General features: G+C 43.3%; 1 protein-coding gene across 2 annotated transcripts in view; it reads left to right on the plus strand.

Moving 5' to 3' along the window:
* olfm2a (olfactomedin 2a) overlaps nt 1–13,518 on the plus strand; it is a 515,218-nt gene extending 501,700 nt beyond the window's left edge. For both annotated transcript variants that reach the window (XM_039772893.1, XM_039772892.1), the window contains exons 5-6: nt 5,426–5,532; nt 12,211–13,518. In XM_039772893.1, coding sequence (XP_039628827.1) covers nt 5,426–5,532; nt 12,211–12,888 — 785 coding nt within the window. In that variant the 3' untranslated portion in view covers nt 12,889–13,518. The remainder of the gene's footprint in view (nt 1–5,425; nt 5,533–12,210) is intronic.
* Nucleotides 13,519–13,751: the final 233 nt, after the last annotated feature.

The following is a 13,751-nucleotide window of genomic DNA, read 5'->3' on the forward strand; positions in this document are numbered from 1 at the left end:
GAATGGTATCCCCTTTACTTTTCCTCCTGCTGCCAATGCACAAGCGAGGCAAGCAGGTTGGCAAATCGAATCCTCCTAGGAGAGAGATGCCCAGAGTAGTTCCTTTCAATTACCTGACATCCCTGCATTTCAGTTTTGTTTCTGACAAGTTCAATAGTTTCTGGGACCCCAAGCTTTTTACATCACTGACTTACATAGCTAGTAATTAATAATCCTGAATGGAGAATTATGTGATTTGATCATTCTGCAGTTATAATTAGTTATGGATGGTCTGCATTTTAATGCAAGCTGATCGTATTTGGAGTAGTAGGTGCCATGAATGACACTATAAACAATAAAGTGTGATTGAGGATTATAATGGGATTTGACTATTCTACACTGAGGCTAAGTCACACCTGTTGTTGCTTTGTAACACGGTGGGCACCATGACATAATGACATAATGAACTCTGATTGCAGATTAGAATAGGATTTGGATTTATAATAATCCTATAAATCTCATAATCTTATAAATCCTATAATAGGATTTGACTATCCCTTTGCAAGATTTAGGATGGTGGGCAATATGAAAGGCGCTATAAAGAATAGTCTGATTGTGGCTGACGATATGGTTTGACTTTAATAATGTCATTGTGCTATTCTGCACAATGCTTAATTATGCATATCACTGCAAGGTAATCCAATTTGAGTTGGTGGGTTGCAAGACTGGCACTATAAATAATAAAGGGTGGTTGCAGGTTATAATGTGATTTGACTTTCTCCTTATGATTATTAATGATGCAGGTCGCTGAGTTGCAGGGGAATAGGATTTGGGGTGGTGGGTACTATGAAAAGCACTAGAAATAATAAAATTTAATTGAAATTATTCTCCGGTCCAAAGACGTGCAGGTTAGGTGCATTGGCGATTCTAAATTGTCCCTAGTGTGTGCTTGGTGTGTGTGTGTGTGTGTCCTGCGGTGGGCTGGCGCTCTGCCCAGAGTTTGTTTCCGGCCTCGCGCCCTGTGTTGGCTGGGATTGGCTCCGGCAGACCCCCGTGACCCTGTGGTTAGGATATAGAGGGTTGGATAATGGATGGATGGATGGATAGATGGAATTATAATGTCATTGTGCTATTCTGTAGCAATGCTTAATAATGTGTGTCACTGCATTGTAATGCAAGGTAATACAATTTGAGCTGGTGGGTGCCAAGACTGGCAGTATAAGCAATAAAGGGTTATAATGTGATTTGACTTTTTCCTCATGATTATTAATGGCGCAGGTCGCTGAGTTGTAATGCAGGTGAATAGGATTTGGGGCGTTGGGTACTATGAAAGGCACTATAAATTATGACAACTGACTGAGAAGTTATAATGTGATTTGGCTTATCTTTATGGTGGTTTCTCATTCAGCTCTATGACTTGTAATGCAAGATAATATGCTTTGTGGAGGTGGGCACTACATGAACTATATGAGTGCATGAAAGGCACTATAAATAATAACACTGACTTGAGATTCTAATGCGCTTTGACTCTTCATTACAGATGCATGCCACTGCGTTGTATTGCTAGTGAATAGGATTTGGGGTGAATAACCCACTGATAAATTCTGATAAAATGATTTTCTCTTCTGATGGGCTTTTTACTCTTGTCAGTGGGGGTCCTGTAAGGCGTCATGGGTGAAGTACATTACAGAACAGTGTAAAGATGGCGGAAGGCTTAAGTTGGTCTTCTATCCAGCACGGTACGCCCTTCACAGCAGCTTTATGACCGAAGCAGACCGATGGAGGTGACCCTGGTCTGTTTCAGTGTCACGTTTAACGCTCGAACTCGAGAGGCCGCACAAACAATCACTATGTCTACATGACACCTGGCAGCGGAATCATCTGTCTTGATTTAATAAACCACTTTTTATGGGGACCTGCAGAAGCGTGGTTGTGAAATAACACAATAATTCACACTGGAACTTTATAGAATACGTAAAGACAAAAACTCACTCAGCAGACGTATTGAGGCAGTAATACAAGGTGACAGTAGAGCAGAAGAAGAAGAAGCCATGTGTCACTGATCTTTACGGGTGTCTGAACTTAATTGAAATGTTAGGGAAGACCCCAGAGAGGTGATGAGACGCCCATAGAAGGCGGATGCTCGGACCAGCACATGGGTGATGGTGGTGTCAGTACGGTGCAGTTGACGGTCCAGCATACTGTACACAGCAATGTCACAGAAGAACACGGCAAGAGCTTAAAGACAAGCTTGGATTTTCACTTTTGCTTTTCTTAGAAATGCCTCATAAACATTCTTCATTCTATATAGCACCTTTCATAAAGGTCAGCCGGGATTCTTACCACTCCTTCAAACTACACAATGTTTTCAGCAAGTTTATATAGAGCTGTTCATAGATAGCTGAGGCGTACGCCTGTGACCATCAGTCACGTAGTGTGATATCCTCCATGACAGTCATATTGATCTGTTTCAAGTCATGACAAAGTTAAACTCAAGTCGTAGAGGTGGGCTCTTGTGTGTGCAAAAGGGCTCAACGAGGGCTCTCCCAGAAGTTCAAAGCATACCACGGCCACAAGCAGATTTGAGCAAAAAAAAAACAAAAAAAGGAAAAAGGGTAATGTGGACCACTGAAACAGAGATTTGGAGTCAGCACAAGTGTCCATTTAACATGTCAGAGTGAAGAAAGAAATAAAAAGGATACTTCACACTGACTGGCTGACAAAATGTGTGTGTTGTGTATAGGGGAAATGAACATGACCAAAGCAGTGTGAGGCCTCCAAAAATCTCCACAAGTAGGCCAGGAGCTTCATAGACATGCCCAGAAATAGCCTTACTCTAGGCAGCCAGTCCCCAACTACTACTTTCAGGATTTCGCCTACTCAGGTCCAAAGGCATAAAATAAGCCAGGAAATAAATACAGGCTGAAACATAACAGTGCCTGCAGGCTTTAGCCTACCCAGGCCCAAAAATATAAATAAGAAAGGGAACATATCTGGGCTGAAACATAACACTGCCTTCATGATTTGGCCTACCCAGGCCCAAAAACATGAATAAGCAAGGGAATAATCCCGGGCTGAGACATAACACTACCTGCAGGCTTTGGCCTACTCAGGCCCAAAAACACAAAATAAGACAAAGAATATACCCAGCATGATACATAATATTACCTGCAGGATTTCGCTTACCCAGGCCCAAAAGCATACAATAAACCAGGGAAAAAAATCCAGGTTGAAACATAACAGTACCTGCAGGCTTTGGCCTACCCAGAACCCAAAAAACACACAGAATAAGAAGGGGAATATACCCGGGCTGTAACATAACAGTACTCACAGGCTTTGGCCTACCCAAACACACAAATTAAGACAAGGAATAAACCCAGAATGAAACATAACAGTACTTTCGTGATTTGGCCTACCCAGGCCCAAAAACATGAATAAGCCAGGGAATAAATCTGGGCTACAACATAACAGTACCAGCAGTCTTTTGCTCACCCAGAAACCAAAAACATAAAATAAGCCAGGAAATTAACCCAGGCTGAAACATAATTGTACCTGCAGGCTTTGGCCTACCCAGTCCCAAAAACATAAATAATTCAGGGAATAAATTCAGGCTGAGACATAACAGTACCTGCAGGCTTTGGCCTACCGAGGCCCAAAAACACACAATGAGACAAAAATATACCCAGGATGATACATAATAATACCTGCAGGATTTCGCCTACCCAGGCCCAAAAGCATAAAATAAGACAAAGAATATACCTAGGATAAAACCTAACAGAACCTGCAAGCTTTGGCCTACCCAGGCCTAAAAACACAAAGTAAGCGAAGGCATAAGCCCGGACTGAAACATAACCGAGTTGACCTCACAATACTTTTGCGGCACAATAGGTAATTTGAAACTACGTATGTTGAGAGGGAATCAAATAATGATGAAGGCAACTCTTCTGTGACGTCAGAGTGGAGACGGTGGACACGGTGGTGCTCCACCTTATGAACATGTGGAATTGTAGTAAGTGAATATGGTGATGATGGTTACCATGTGTGTGCAAAGTGCGAGTGACTGTTTATGAGGCGGTGCCACAAGAGAGCACCAGAAGTGAGAAAGAGCGAAGCAGCTGCATGCAGTCATGAGGTACCAAGCTGTGAGATAAGGAGTTGAAAAGTAGTGAGACCATTTTGAAGTTCGTTAAAGAGCCCGAAAGAGAGAGAGAGATAAGAAAAAGTGATACCTGGCCAGAAGGTAATCGGAGTTGGAGTGTCTGTTTGTTGTAGATTTGTAGGCTTCCTCTTGGGTTATGTAGAGCAGACTGTGTAAGGCCCACTTGGTAACTGGAGGGAGGGGGTTATGGGTGAGGAGTCCATCAGGATTGGTGCAAGGGATACTGAGGGCAAATGAAAAGGGGGAGATGGACGTCAGAGGTCATCTTCATTTTGCCACAGAGTCTGTCGTTAGTGGTGGGGTGCACGATAGTACTCCAAAGGAGCCTGAATGGGGACAGGAAGGGGTACGCTTACTCTTATTCATCCTTTACAGACGTGTCTGCCAACATTTCTCCTATGATAACCAAAATCATCCCAAGACACAGCGCTATTTTACAGACCACAAACATCATCAAAACTTGCTCAACTGTCCAAAGTGGTGGGACTACCAGAGGAGCCGGTACAAAAAGCAGCTCTGAGATCACCATTCACAGACAGATTTTGCTGACACCTTCCAGCTACTTCGTCCCTTTACCCACCCCTCTTTGCCTCAGAGGCAACTCGTATGCCCGCTGACCACCAGTGCTTTGAGGCTCGCTGGTGAACTCACACCCAGGGCAGGACTCTAGCAGCCAGGAGATGCGTCCTAAGTGCTCAAAGTGCTTGGTTTTCAACATAGCGATCACGAAGCTGCTTTTACGCAGCTTCTCCAGGTAGTCCTGCTCTCCTCAGATAGATCTCGACTACCTGAAGAGCTTGTCCCTCTCAGGTTCAAACCCAAGTGCACTACACTATCATTTCAATGGCACATCTGGGTACCTCTCACAGTGCACCACCGTGGCACACTGATTGAAAAATACTACCCTGGAAGTGGAGAAGGAAACACAGAAACAGAGAGAACCTGCAAACTGGGCACAGAATTTGACCTTAGGAATCTGGAGTGGTGAGGCCTTCCCTCTTTATGAAGCAGTGTGTATTTTATATTTTGCATTTTGTTAAGATAAATGCTACAAAACGACCACAGAGATCCTGCCTTTATGTAATGCATGTCTTGTTGATGTGGATGTCATTCATGCTAACCCTTCAAGAGGAGTTTGTCCTAAAGCAGTTCACTGCTGTGTTTTCTACTTAAATGAATGTAAATGTAAAACATCTCGTATTTGAGAACAGCAACTGGGACCACAAGATTATTATTTTTCATTTTTTTTTATGTCGGTTGTGTTTTCTTTTTTTGTTTTTTATTTAGGCTGTGGCAAATTGACTGGCGTGAGTAACCCCATCACAATCCGAGCATCCGGCTCAAGATTCGGCTCGTGGATGACGGACACCATGACCCCAAGTTCTGACAGCAGGGTAAGACATGTTACTTTGTGGTCAACAAAGCCCCGTCTCCTTACCCTTATTTAGTCCCCTTCAGGTGGCACACAACATGCTTAAAGATTTTAGACAAACAAATCTCAACAACAGAGTCAAAGCTTTTTCACTTGGTGGCTTAGTCACTAAATTTCTGTTTTGATGTCTGCCTTTCCTTCCTTATTAGGGTCTCTGACATGCTCACGAGCAACATGTGTGGTGGTACATCTTATCCACTTTAATAAAAGGATAAGGGTCTGTGTATCTTTGTGTCTGTCTGGTTGCTGTCATCCCAACAGATGGTGCATCACAAACATTCGTAGTAATAAAATGCATTGCATTTGTCATTCCAACAGGTGGTGCATCACAAATATTGACAATGATATTACCTATCTCTTATCAAATAGCATATAAAAGATATTCCAGAGTTCAGATTCACAATGGACCAATTCAGAATAAACATATGGAGGTGTCACTACATAAGTTCCAGGGCCCGAATTGCAATCATGCAGGACACGAATCTGGCCATAAGATGCCCAGGTGGCAGGTACACTGCCAATGACAATTGACCATTCTTAATATTTGTCTCTATGTCTCAGTTATATTACTGTTGACTTTGCTCAGTATTAATGTTTTCAGCACACAATCTATTGAAATATATTTTCTAATACATTCATCCATCCATCCATTATCCAACTGCTACATCTGAACACAGGGTCACAGGGGTCTGCTGGAGTCAATCCCACTGCAGGGCGCACACACACACACTCACACACCAAGCACACACTTGGGACAATTTAGGATCACCAATGCACCTAACCTGCATGTCTTTGGACTGTGGGAGGAAACCCACGCAGACACGGGGAGAACATGCAAACTCCACACAGGGAGGACCTGGGAAGCAAACCCAGGTCTTCTTACTGTGAGGCAGCAGCACTACCCACTGCGCCACTGTGCCACCCTGTGACAGTGCAGTCAATGGCGTCATTAGGGCTAGTGTCACCGAGTGTGGTATCTCATGGTGTCACACCCAGAGCCAATCAATTTGTGAAATGAGGGGCACCATTTATTAAAGCTGAGGGGTGTGTGCTCTAGACATTATAAGTACCCATCTATCTTTCACTGCACCCTCCTCCCATCCAGGTAAGGGTCCTTGTTCAGTTCCGGTCAGGATGCCAGTTTCTGTATGCCATCCATTCCAGTATATTGTAATTAAATGCATTGCATTTGTCATTTCAACATATGGTGCACCAGAAACATTTGTAGTAATGCATTTTACTACTAGAAAAGCTGAACTTATCCTTAATCATGATGTTTTTGAAAATATTAATTTGTCAGAATTCCTCTGCCCAGATTGTCTTTGCCCTTGGTAGTGTCATACTGCAGTAGACTGAGTCCTTGTCCCTGGCGAAGCTCCTTTCAATTGCAATGGGAATGTGTCAAGCCTTAGAGAGTGAAAGCTACTGCTCTGTTTATGCCACCCAGTCGATCAAAGGTCGAGCTTTTGGGAGCTCAGGTCTAAAGCCACTCATACACTGGCCATTCATAATGCATCGAGCCCCTCAATGTGACAGTCGCTTCCTCAAATAGTTGTCCTATTGTCTCATTAAAGTGCTCCAGAACCTGTCAGTGCTGGTGAGCTGATTAATGGCCCAGCTTCTGGCCTGCAGAATTAATGGCTTGTTTTTGCTGTCTGTCTCTGCCAATGATCGCTTTAATTGCCCGCACTGTCGTGGTACTGGGGATTGGTGAACAGGTGACTATCTTCTCATCTTTCTGCAGTATTTTATTAATGTAGAATGGCGTACGAGTATGGAGAAAATGCCACATGTTAGCTTTTAAGAGATTCCAGTGGAAGAACTAAAAAAAACTCTCCAAGCGCTTAGTGAGGAAATGTTTGATATGAACAAAATGCACTTGAAGAATTAGTAAGAGAATTCCATGTACAGTAACATCAGACTTTAGTTAAAGGAATATCCGTCCATCCATCATCCAATCCGCTATATCCTAAGTACAGGGTCATGGGGGTTTGCTGGAGCCAATCCCAGCCAACACAGGGCTCAAGGCAGGAAACAAACCCCGGGCACAGCGCACACACACACACACACACCCACACCCACAGCACACACTAGGGACAATTTAGGATCGCCAATGCACCTAACCTGCATGTCTTTGGACTGTGGGAGGAAACCCACGCAGACACGGGGAGAACATGCAAACTCCACGCAGGCCCACCGCAGTCGTATTCAAGATATCTCAATAAATTTCGTTAAAGAAGAAGAGTGCCAAGTTTCTACAAAATCAGTCCCAGGGAGCCGAGTTGTGGGACTCTGGAACAAACTTCCGAGATATGGAGTTCAAACAGAAACCTTGACAACCTTTAAGAGGTTTGAGGGACATTCAGAAGGTTCATGCACTTTTTTAAAACTCTGTCTATTAAGAATTCCAAAAACAAATGACATCACTTTTCCGCATTGTCACCTTCATTTGCGATGCAATTTTCCTAGCGTCGTACCAACTTTTTAATGTCCAATTACTACTCCTCCCGTCTTCACCATTTCCAACGAAAATACAAAACTGTGGAAACTTTTTGAATGTCCCTCATATCTGGATGAGATATCGGGACAGCTGAGCTTTTAGCTCAGGGGTCCTTAATTGCAGTCCTGGAGGACCCCAGTGGCTGCTGGTTTTCATTCTAACCCTTTACTTAAGTAGTGACCTGTTTTTGTTCCTAATTAACTCCTTTTACCTTTCATTTTAATTGAATTGTTATTTTAAGATTTGTTCCTCTGAATTGCTTCATTTCTGTCCTTAAATGGCACCCAAACAGAAATGAAATGTGAAGTGAGTGAGCCAACAGAAGATCAACTAAGTGAGGGCCTCAAGCTCTCTTTTCTATCCATCCATCCATCCATCCATTATCCAACCTGCTATATCCTAACTACAGGGTCACTGGTCCACTGGAGCCAATCTCAGCCAACACTGGGCGCAAGGCAGGAAAGAAGCCCCGGGCAGGGTGCTAGCACACACACACACACACACACACACCAAGCACACACTAGGGACAATTTAGGATCGCCAATGCACCTAACCTGCATGGTTTTGGACTGTGGGAGGAAACCCACGCAGACACGGGGAGAACATGGAAACTCCACGCAGGGAGGACCTGGGTCTCCTAACTGCGAGGCAGCAGCACTAACACTGTGCCACCGTGCCGCCTTCTCTTTTCTAAGATTTGTTAAAATGACTTGTGGACCTTAGCAGATCAACATTCCTGAAACCTTCATCTTTCTTTATTTTCAGATATTGTATGATGGACACCAGTTATTTTGGCTCATTTTTTATCTCATTATTGTTTGGCTGCTGATTAAGGAAAAAGAAGCAACGAAGGGGTCTGAGTCTTCAAGAGCAAATCAAATAAAATGAATTCAAAAGGAGTTAATTAGCAGCAAAAACAGGTCACTCATTAAGAAAAGCGTTAGAATGAAAACCTGCAGCCACTGCGGCCCTCCAGGACCAGAGATGGGGACCCCTGTTTTAGTTAAACAAACAGGCTTGATGGACTGAATGGTCTCCTCTTGTTTGTCAGATTCCTTAGGTTCTTCGTGATAGTTGGTATTCTCGCTGTAGCGTTCTGCACCAATTACAGGAATAGCAAAGACGACTGACTGATACCCACCTACAGTAATCTAAACAGAAGATCTAAATGCATGGATCACTTTTGGGAACAAACGACCAAATCATGGAGTTGAAGCAGAAACTCGGACAACCTTTATGAAGAATCTGGATGAAATATCGGGACATTTGAGCTATTAGCTTAACAAATGGGCTTGATGGAGTGAATGGTCTCTTCTCGTTTGTCACATTCCTTATGTTCTTAGTCATACTTGGTAATCTCGCTGTAGCGTTCTGGACCAATTACAGGAATAGCAAAAAAGACTGGCTGATACCCACCTACAATAATCTAAACAGAAGATCTAAATGCATGGATCACTTTTGGGAACAAACGACCAAATCATGGAATTGAAGAAGAAACCTTGACAACCTTTAAGAAGAATCTTAATTAGGTATCGGAACAGTTTAGCTATTAGCTAAACAAACAGGCTTGATGGACTGAATGGTCTCCTCTCGTTTGTCAGATTTCTTATGTTGTTAGTGATAGTTGGTAATCTCACTGTAGCATTCTGTAAAAATTACAGGCATATCAAAGAAGACTGACTGATCCCCACCTACAATAATCTAAATGGGAAGAGCTAAATGCATAGATCACTTTCTGGAACAAATGACCGAGTCATGGAGTTAAAGAAGAAACCTTGACAATCTTTATGAAGAATCTGGATGAGATATCAGGACATCTGAGCTATTAGCTAAACAAACAGGCTTGATGGACTGAATGGTCTCCTCTCGTTTGTCACATTTCTCATGTTGTTAGTGATAGTTGGTAATCTCGCTGTAGCATTCTGTACCAATTACAGGCATATCAAAGAAGACTGACTGATCCCCACCTACAATAATCTAAACAGAAGATCTAAATGCATGGATCACTTTCTGGAACAAATGACCGAATCATGGAGTTGAAGAAGAAACTCAGACAACCTTAGAGAAGTGTCTGGATGAGATATTGGGACAGTTTAGCTAGTAGCAGAACAAATGGGCCTGATGGACTGATGGTTTCTGAAACATGGAGTTGAAACAAAAACCTTGACAGTCTTTATGAAAAATCTGGATGAGATATTGGGACATCTAAGGTATTAGCTAAACAAATGGGCATGATGGAGTGAATGGTCTCCTTCTCGTTTGTCACATTCCTTATGTTGTTAGTGATAGTTGGTAATCTCGCTGTAGCATTCTGTACCAATTACAGGCATATCAAAGAAGACTGACTGATCCCCACCTACAATAATCTAAATGGGAAGAGCTAAATGCATAGATCACTTTCTGGAACAAATGACCGAGTCATGGAGTTAAAGAAGAAACCTTGACAACCTTTATGAAGAATCTGGATGAGATATCAGGACATCTGAGCTATTAGCTAAACAAATGGGCTTGATGGACTGAATGGTCTCCTCTCGTTTGTCACATTTCTCATGTTGTTAGTGATACTCAGTAATCTCGCTGTAGTATTCTGTACCAATTACAGGCATATCAAGGAAGACTGACTGATACCCACCTATAATAATCTAAACGGGAAGATATAAATGCATGGATCACTTTCTGAAACAAATGATCAAGTCATGGAGTTGAAGCAGAAACTCGGACAACCTTTAAGAAGAACCTGAATGAGATATCGAGACAGCTTGGCTATTAGCTAAACAAACAGACTCGATGGACTGAATGGACTAACCTCATTTGTCTAATTTTTTATGGTTCTTATGAACCTTGCATACAGACATAAGTGGCCATCGCAGTAGATAATAATATAGGCAAATTCTCCTAAAAACTAGACGGTCTCATCCTCCCCTGTTAAAAGATGGCTCCCTTTCACAAAGACAAGGAGAATGCTGCTTCAGACCCAACCCCCATGGCATGTGTCAATCTTGCTGTACATCACTGGTGTGATTCCATCATCTAATTAGAAGTCCAATGGCTGTTTCAGTGGAAATCAAGGTGAACCCAGGATGGCTTTCATCCTTTCAGAACAGTAGCAGCCTTCGGTTTTCATTTTATTTCTAGAATATGTCTGCCTTCTCTCCAACAGCAGTAATGGTCTGAATCGTCAGAGTGAGACCTCGGGGCTGCCGAGGCTCATTATCATTTCTGACAGGGAGATTTTTTTTTCGTTAAATACGAGGAGTTGCAATTTACTCTTCCCACTGGCCCACCCCAGCACACCATTTACAAAGTGTTAATGGCTCCCTATGGCTCACATGAATGGGAAATTACCGGAGACTGCTGTGAAATAAGAAATAGACAAGCTGAAGCAGGATGACAGAGATGATCTCCTGTGTATTCAAGCCAGGCTATCAGTCAGCAGCTGTCCGGCACCGTCCCTCACTTGTGGTCCTGGCTCCTTTTCAAATGGTGTCATTTAGAATCTGTCCTTTCTGGCGACCATTCATTTGGATGACTTAACTCCAGGGGGACAAGAAATGTCCATGATAGCTACTCCATGGGTAAAGCGAAGAGGGAAAAACAATCGGACTTTCCGGTGACCAGGAGGGGTCGCATCTGAAGCTTTGTGACGGACGCCTCCATGCTGGAAGGACTGGAGGAGGGAGTGTATCCAGTGCATTACCTCCCCCGGAACTGTAGATGGCAGCCCCCCTTGGGTTGCAGCACTGCCCTCGGACTGGTAGTGTTGCTGCTCTTTTACGGTACAGAGAGGTATCTTCTGAGGTGTTTCCTGTGTGGAGTTTGAACGTTCTCTCCGTATCCGCACAGGATTCCACCGGGCACTCCAGTTACATCACACAGTCCAAAGACTTTCAGATTAGGTGAAATGGCGATGCTGAATTGACTTGTGTGACTTGGTGTGTGCTCGCCTTTCAATGTCGTAGCACCCTATCCAGAGATGGTTCTTGCCTTGCCCCCGATACTTGCTGTGATTGTCTCCAGATTCCCCGGGACCCTGCCCTTGATACATGGGGTTGTAAAATGAGTAGATAGGTAGACTGATGAACTCTGTACTCTCCCTCTACCTCTCCATACTTACCTGTCCTTTTTCTCTTCCCTTTCCAGGTCTGGTTCATGGATGGCTACTATAGAGGCCGACGAGTTCTTGAGTACCGCTCCGTCAACGACTTCATGAAGGGTCAGAATTTTGTACAGCACCTCCTCCCTCACGCATGGGCTGGCACGGGCCATGTGGTCTACAACGGCTCCCTTTACTACAACAAGTATCAGAGCAACATCATTGTCAAGTACCACTTCCGCTCACGGAGTGTGCTGGTCCAGCGTAACCTAAACAGTGCCGGCTACAACAACACCTTCCCATACTCGTGGGGGGGATTTTCAGACATCGACCTGATGACAGATGAGAACGGCTTATGGGCCGTCTACACCACCAACCAGAACGCAGGCAACATTGTCATCAGTCGCCTGGAACCCCAGACGTTGGAGATCCTCCAGACCTGGGACACGGGGTACCCGAAACGCAGCGCTGGAGAATCCTTCATGATTTGTGGCACCCTCTATGTGACTAATTCTCATCTAGCTGGGGCCAAAATCTACTTTGCCTATTACACAAATTCCTCGAGCTACGAGTACACAGACATTCCTTTTCACAACCAGTACTCGCATATATCAATGCTGGACTACAACCCTCGGGAGAGGGTCCTGTACACTTGGAACAACGGGCATCAAGTTCTCTACAACGTCACACTGTTTCACGTGATAAAGACTTCGGGAGAACTGTAAATGCTGGGCAGACCGATGGACTCACAAACCAACGACTATATCTCTTTTTTTTACGTTTCGGCATTACTCTTATTTATATAAGATGAAAAAACAGAAACGAACGATGGAAAATAATTAAATGAAACAAATAACAAAAAATGCTGTTTTATCTCTCTTTCTCTCTCTCTGTTCTCTCCTTTTCTTTCACTCTTTCTCTCTCTTTTCTCTGTGGTGCGTACGCATGGTTTAAGTGTGACGAGAAAAATAAACATCTATCTTTGACAAGCTAACTTACTACTTTTGGTACTGTAAAAGAGTACGACTTGGAATTGGGAGGGATTTTCGATTTTTCTGGTGGTAAATTCTACGCCGAACCTCCGAGAAAGACGAGGATCCCAGGGACTGAAAAGACTTAGATCATCAGCTGGTCAAAGTACACCTGTTCATGAACGTCTTTGGACATTTTATCTTACCATAAGTGCCATCTTGTACTCGAAAAAAGAAACCGAAAAAAAAAATAAAACCTAAAAACACTGACAACAAACAGAACTGTTACCTGAGAAGCATTATTGTGCAGTCGGCACTGATCATTTTTCAAAAGAGGGATGACAGCAAAATTCTTACATAAATAAAGTGAACATTTTGAATAGAGATGTGTATGTCTTCAATTTTTTTTGTTCTTGTGGACTAATCAGATTGTGAGTGTGCATGCATGTGTCGGTGTTTCTTTACGTAGAATGACACGGCGATAAGATGAGAATACCCATAATCGTTTGTGAATGTTGGAAGGTAAACTGTTTTCACTTTACATGCTTCCACTGGGATCTATCAGTAGAAAACATAAGGTACATTTTCGCTCGTAGGCAGGTGACCTCCCAGTTATA

Source organism: Polypterus senegalus, chromosome 12 (assembly GCF_016835505.1).
Source record: "Polypterus senegalus isolate Bchr_013 chromosome 12, ASM1683550v1, whole genome shotgun sequence".
Lineage (NCBI taxonomy): Eukaryota > Metazoa > Chordata > Cladistia > Polypteriformes > Polypteridae > Polypterus > Polypterus senegalus.